The sequence below is a fragment of the Heloderma suspectum genome, chromosome 6 (assembly GCF_057233095.1).
Source record: "Heloderma suspectum isolate Gila_16-S chromosome 6, 16-S_ref, whole genome shotgun sequence".
Classification (NCBI taxonomy): domain Eukaryota; kingdom Metazoa; phylum Chordata; class Lepidosauria; order Squamata; family Helodermatidae; genus Heloderma; species Heloderma suspectum.
Window position 1 is genome coordinate 110106061 of NC_139463.1, and position 7320 is coordinate 110113380.

The window sequence follows — 7320 nt, forward strand, 5'->3', positions numbered from 1 at the left end:
GTTTAACTTCTCTGAAGCTGCAATTATGTGTTTTTAGTAATTCTTTATTGCTGGTGTTTGTTGTTTTATGAATGTTTGTTGCCATATTATTGTATCTTGTTTTAATTATATGGATTTTAATGCTGTAAGCCACTTTGGGAAGTCATATGCCCTGAAAGGCAGCCTAGAAATGTTTTAAATAAATAAAAAGAAAGCATTTCTTCCAGCAGCAGCATCAAAACGGAGGCAACAAAAATGGTCATGTAGCATCTAGAAGTGTTAAAAGGCATAGAGACCACCTGAAATATCATGAGGGGAAAGACTGATGACAGAATCAATTGTGGAATTGCTGATAAATATGTCTCTTGGAGACACTGCAAAACTGGGGTTCAAAGCAGAGTTATAGCCAGATTCACCCCATTTTCTCTCTGTGTGTGTGATCTCTATTTCTACAGGTGGACTGACCAGGATGGGGGTTGAAAACTTCACTTTGGTCACAGAATTTGTCTTGGCGGGTCTCACCAACCACCGGGAGACACAGATTCTGCTTTTTGTGATAATCCTTATAATCTATTTCCTTACCATTGTGGGAAACCTGGTGATTATCTTGCTGGTGCAGGCTGACTCCCACCTCCACACTCCCATGTACTTCTTCCTTACACACCTCGCAGGCCTAGAAATCTGTTATGTCAACACCACCATGCCTCAGATGCTGTTTAACCTTCTTACTGGAAATGGAAGGATCTCCTTAATACGTTGTGCACTCCAGATGCATGTAATATCAGTCCTTGGAAGTGCCGAATGTGTTCTCCTGGGTGTTATGGCTTATGACCGCTACTTGGCCATCTGCCATCCCCTGGTATATAGTGTTCTCATGGGCCGGTGGCGTCAATTACTCCTCACTTCAGTCTCCTGGTCAGTTGGAGTCCTTCTCACTACCATCAATGTAAGTTGTACCTTTAGCCACCTCTATTGTGGTCCCAACCATGTCAACCACTTTATCTGTGAGGTGCCAGTGGTGTTGAAACTTGCATGCACTGACACTCACAACACAGAATCTATTGTTTTCATAACAGCTGCTCTGAATATTCTGGCACCTCTTTCTGTGATTCTGGCCTCCTATGGGCTCATTCTGTTGACTGTATTGAAAATGCGGTCAATGTCTGGTATGCGCAAGGCCTTCTCAACCTGTGCCTCCCACTTGGCAGTGGTTACCATCTTCTACGGCACTCTCATCATTATGTACATGAGACCCGGGTTGGACACAGCTTCTGATTTTGACAAGAAATTTGCTGTATTGTACATTGTGATCACCCCTTTACTCAACCCTATCATTTACACCCTGAGGAATAAGGATGTTCATGGGGCAGCAGCCAAGGTGCTGAGAAGACAAGGGCATTGAATCAGAAATCTGAGTATTACGCTTGTTGCCTAAATGGTCAGTATGTTGCCCAGGGGCTGACAGCTGGCCACCTTGAGAGGGTTCCATTATTAAAGGCAGCCTGGAAATACTTTTAGATAGATAGTGCATGAATACTATGCCAGAGTGTTTGGACATGGGAGATCAAACTGCAAGCCTTTGGGATGGACCTGTCTCCTAACCTCATCTATATGAGGGACCTGTGCTGAGATCCTGTTATGGTCTCACAATCTGCTCTTAGGAAAGTCTGGGGGAAAATTGTAGGGATGGAAGAATCAGTGTGATGTTTGAACTCACCGAGATTCTCTGAGCTCCATCTTGAAACTTAGATTGCCTCACTCCCATTTTCAATTGTTTTTCCTTCAGATGGGAAAGGTGCACATTTCAGTAGGTATTTTTTTGAAAAAGCACACCCCAGTGCACTCTTTCCCTCCATAGACAGAAGCGTAAAAATGCATTTTTAAAACATCACATTTTTACAGTGTGCATTTTTCTAAAGTGCATTTGTGAATACAAATCAGGAATGTGTGAGTTTTCACCAAAAACTGTGCTCCATTCACATTTGGGGTTGTGAACAGAGCAGATCTGAGTTGTTTTTAATATGCATACATCCCTAGGAATGGGTGCCACTACGTTCCCCCAAATTGGTGCCACTGCATCTCTTTGCCAGGCCCATCTCTTTGCCTTAGTGGGAAGATAGATCCAAGGATATCTTGACTATACCTGGGACAGAACTGGCTTGACAAAAGCTGAGGCTGGTTCAGTAAATCCATCAGAATGAGGTGGGAATGAGGTGGTACACTCAGTCAGTGACAGAATGAATTGTACGTATTTATGCTTCAAATATGGGAGATCGTGTGTGTGTGTGTGTGTGTGTGTGTGTAATGCTTTCTTATGTTTAAAAGAAACATGGAGGAAAGGTAGGATACAAATAAAATAAGTATATCATTTATGATAAAATAAGCTGCAACCAGATTCATTTTATGAATCTCCCAGAGCTCCGACTATTGGGTGGTTTAGTAATGTAATAAATAAATACATAAATAAAATGCTAAGAGCCCTGCTGTATCAGACTAAACACCTGTCTAGTTCAGTATTCTGTTATCACAGTGGCCAAAAAGATGCCCTTTGGAAGCTCAGAAGCAGGACATAGCCTTCTGCCACTCATGTTCCCCAGCAACTTGTTTTCAGTGGCATGCTGAAGGCAGCATATAGCTGTCCTGACTTGTAGCTACTCATAGCCTTCTCCTCCTCCATGAATTCATCAAATCCTCTTTTAAAACCATTTGAATTAGTAGTTAGTGGGCATAATCATGTCTTATGGCAGTGAATACTAGAAAATCAGTATTGTGTCCTAGCTAGATCTGCCATTTTGGATTCCCTTCCCCCCAACACCATGCCTTGGAAATTGTGTCTCTCTGAAACATTGTGGGGAGAAAAAGATAGCCACTACCATGGGGAAAAAAATTGTGACTGCCATGTTGCTTTGGCCATGGTCATTGTTTTCTAGGGACTGGAGAACCTGGGATGGTCAAACTCACCGAACTTCTCTGAACTTTACTACAAAGCTTGGTTTTGTTTGCTCCCATTCTCATTTGCAACCTGTTTTTCAGTTGTGTATTTTCCAAAAGTTGTGCATTTTTAATGTCATGTATTTTTAATGTTGTGCAGTTTCCAAAAGTTGTGCATTTTGAGAAAGTTGTGCATATTTCAAACGTTGTGCATTTTTACAGCCGTGCATTTTTAAAGTGCTTGTTTTGTAAACGTGGATGCAAGTTCGGGAATTTGTGAACATTTTCTGAGACCGGGCACTCCTGCTGGCATTTGGGGTTGTGAGTGGGGCATTTTCAAATGATTTTTTTTGAGAATAGGGAAATTCTCATGCATCCCTATTGTTTTTGCCCATAAAAACATGGCAGCCACATTTCCATTTGGTGGCAATACCCCCCCCCCGCAGTGCTCTGGAATGACAGAACTTCTGGAGCATTGGGGGGCAAGTCAAAGATAGAGGCCAGAAGCCTTTGGTGACAGAGCACCAACGAAAAGGAAATGAAAGGTAATTTTTAAAATAAAATAAAATAAAATGGGTGGGTGGGTGGGTGTCATGGACTCACAAAGCTCTTGGGTCCCGGGAGCTGCCTTTGTATGCCTCATGGTGGTGCTGGGCCTGCTTATAAGACCCCAGTACTTAAAGGATTAACTTCTACCACACAAGCTTTCTTGAACCCGTTCATCACCAGAGGTCCTCTTCCATTATTGTTGTTGTTGTTGTTGTTGTTGTTATTAGTGCAGGCTTCTTACCATATTATCCTTAACGGTTCTTAACTGGTGGTTGTTTGCCCTTGTTGTTCTGCTAGGTTTTATCGCTTCATTTTGTGTTCTGTAGTTTTTAACATTTGTTTATTTATATACGTATATTTGTACCACAGTCATCCACTCTAGGTTTCCAAAATGACTAGCAATTAAAAAAACAACCCCAAACAGTTTAAAGGAAGAGCTTTTCACGTTAAGGGCACAGTCCTGTGATGTTTGTAAGCCTTTGAACTCGGAGGCTTATGAGCATCCTGTGCAGAGTGGGAGAAGCATCTTCCTGCTCTGCATTTTTGCTAGATGGGCTTTTTTGCCTGTCTAGCTGGGGGGGGGGAGCTTATATCTCAGCCTCTCCAGCCTCCTCTCCTCCCTGCACACTGGAACTCCTCCTTTATCCCCTCTCAGCGGGCGAGTTCCCAAGCTCGGAGAGGCAGCCGGTGTGGTTCTTTTCATGTTGGGTGTGAGGGGAAGGGGGAGGGAGCAGAGCACAGATTCCCAGATCTGAGATCTCTTATTTATTTATTTATTTATTTATTTATTTATTTATTGCATTTATAACCCATCTTTTTCCCTCTTGCAAGAACCCAAGGAGGCTTACATTATCCTCCTCCTCTCCATTTTATCCTCACAGCAACAACGCTGTGAGGTGGGTTGGGCTGAGAGTCTGTGACTGGCCCAAAGTCACCCAGTGAGCTTTCCATGGCTGAGTGGAGACTACAACTCGGATCTCCCAGCTCCTAGTCCAACACTCTTGCCACTACACCACACTGGCTCTCACACCACACTGGCTCTTATGTCCCCCCAGATGGTTTCTACTAGGGGCTATGGGGTTGCTCCCACAAACAATGAAACACAACATAAGGAACAGTGGCAGATTTAAAACTACTTAAAACCCCCAAGGCAGTAGGGGAATAAAACAACAGTGTGACAAAAAAAGTCTTGGATTTTTATTTTTATTTTTTAAGTGGGGGAGGAGAAGACTTAAGCTGGGGGGTGAATGACAGGGTGCTACCACTGAAAGGCCCTATGTTGGGCCACTCAACCCACCTTATCACAGATGGTGCTTATACCCAAAGACGGGTATTATCCCAGGGTCTGCAGATGTTCATGTGTTACCAAGTGGTCCTTGAGGTTCACTGGTCCTAAGCCATACAGAGCTTTAAAGGTCTAAAACAGCACTTTGAATTGTTCTTGGAACAAAGAAGCCAGTCCAGTTGCCTCAAGACTTGTGAGATATGATTTGAACATCTAGTGACTGTCAGCAATTGAGTGGCAGTATTGAGAACCAATCAAAGTTTCTGAACAGTCTTCAAAGGCAGCCCCATGGACAACGGATTACAGCAATCCAAAGAGGATGTAAGCAGAGCATGAATATCTTTGTTCAGGAGAGGTCACTTCAGGCGCACCAGCGTAAGGTGGTGGAAAGTGCCTTTTCCCATGAAAGCCATCTTTTGCAGTGCCAAAAATGCACTCTCACTTCTAAATGCCCATTCACAGGGCACAAAAGTGCTTGTGAGAGAGGGGGAGAGGAAGGCAGGAAGGCAGGAAGCGAAGGGGGACATTTTTCTGCAATTTTTGCAGGGGTGGAGAGCTTAGCTGACAAGTGGCAGCAGTAGCAGAGACATTTCCCTCCTCTTCTTCTAAATTTAAAAACAAAACAAAACTTGCTTTTCCCCACAGTAGAGGCCCTCCAATAAAGAGCCTAGTGGCCATGCTGTCCCTGCAATGCCTCCCTGAATGGCATGACATTGTGACATAGTGTCATCCCACTGCTTTGTTGGAAGTAAACAAACATGGCAGCTAAGATAAACAAACATTGTTGTTCAGTCATTCAGTCGTGTCTGACTCTTCATGACCCCACGGACTATAGCACGCCAGGCCTTCCTATCCTCCGCTCTCTCCCAGAGTGTGCTCAAGTTCATATTCATTGCATCGGTGATGCTATCTAGCCATCTCATCTTCTGCCGTCCCCTTCTCCTTTTGCCTTCAATCTTTCTCAGCATCAGGGTCTTTTCCAGGGAGTCTTCTCTTCACATTAGGTGGCCAAAATATTTGAGCTTCAGTTTCAGTATCTGTCCTTCCAATGAGCAGTCAGGGTTGATTTCCTTTAGGATTGACTGATTTGACCTCCTTGCAGTCCAGGGAACTCATAAGAGTCTTCTCCAACACCACAGTTTGAAAGCATTAATTCTTCGGCACTTAGCGCTCAAACATACACACTGACAAACAAATGTTACTTGTTCTGATACTGACCTTGATTACTCACACTGGCCATGGTCCCTCTGTATATTTTTGCCTTTCTTCCCACTCAACAATTTAGGCCAGTGCTCAATGTACTTTATGATCCCAAGAGAGTGAATAGTTGAAATCCATCACTGATCCAAAATGAAGAGCAGACCTTGTCTATACTGGAATCATGAATCAATCATGTCAACATGTTTTCTGTGGCCTTCTGCTGGTTGTGCAGGGACTTGAGAGCTTTGGAAAAGGACATTCTTTGCCATATAATTAGCAAAAATGCTATAATTGAGCCCTGCTTCTCATGAGAGCCCCACAGCTAGCCAGAAGCCACTTAGAGAACTAATAACAAAACCAGCAGAATTCAAAACAATAGATTGTGCAGGGCTGCACACAGTTTATAAATATTCATCTGAGCTGGCAACATACACCTGAGACTGAGAGTATATCCAGTTGAATTAAATGAGACTTACTTCTGAGTAGATATGCATAAGAGTGCACTGCAAGTCTGTTACTGGGCCACAGAAACAGCAGGTGTTAACTTGAGGCAGGCAGGCAGGGCTCTTTGAAATAGAACCTTGATATTTCATGCCTTAGACCAATAGCTGCAGTTGGAAACTTTCTCTTGGTAAAAGCTTCTTAGTCCTTGGATGATAAGAACATAAGAACATAAGAAGAGTCATGCTGGATTAGACCAAGAGTCCATCTAGTCCATCATTGTGTTCACACAGTTGCCAACCAGCTGTCAACCAAGAAACCACAAGCAGAACACGAGAGCAACAGCACCCTCCTGCCCATGTTCCCCAGCAACTGGTGTACATAGGCATACTGCCTCTGATGTTGGGGGTAGCACATAGCCATCAGGTCTAGTAGCCATTGATATCCTTCTCGTCCAGGAATTTGTCTAACCCTCTTTTAAAGCCATCCAAGTCGCTGGCCAAAACTACATCTTGTGGTAGCGAATCCCATAATTTAACTATGGTTGATGGTTTCCTGTATTTTCTGTAAAGACAGATTCAGCTTACAATCAGGATGACATTCACCTAGGTGACAATGAAGGTGTACATCTGTCATTGGGACCAACATTTACTGGCATTCAGGGTGGTTTTCTTACTGCTACTCCACTTCCTCCTTCTGCAGACTCAGACTTACAACAAGAATTTGAACTATGGGTGCAGCCAGCCAGCAAAACTCCAACAGCATTTCCCTAGTTCCAGGGAAGACGTTGTCATTGGTGAATTTGTATCTGTTGCATATATTGAACTGCCTTTACAAAACTTTATGATGTATCCAGGCTCTGCCACAAAAGCATAGTAAGTAGTGCTTTTTTGATTGAAGGGCTGTTTGGGGTGTAATTTTGTGATCTAATTTAG

At 43.3% G+C, this 7320-nt stretch overlaps 1 protein-coding gene across 1 annotated transcript; it reads left to right on the top strand.

Moving 5' to 3' along the window:
- Nucleotides 1-448: 448 nt before the first annotated feature.
- On the top strand, nt 449-1381 carry LOC146342480 (olfactory receptor 2D3-like). Its single transcript, XM_084807853.1, has one exon. It carries the CDS (start codon nt 449-451, stop codon nt 1379-1381), a length of 933 nt encoding a protein of 310 aa, XP_084663979.1.
- Nucleotides 1382-7320: the final 5939 nt, after the last annotated feature.

Bases quoted from the DNA above. Each gene is read 5' to 3' on its own strand.
- LOC146342480 (XM_084807853.1), top strand. From the start codon at position 449: ATGGGGGTTGAAAACTTCACTTTGGTCACAGAATTTGTCTTGGCGGGT.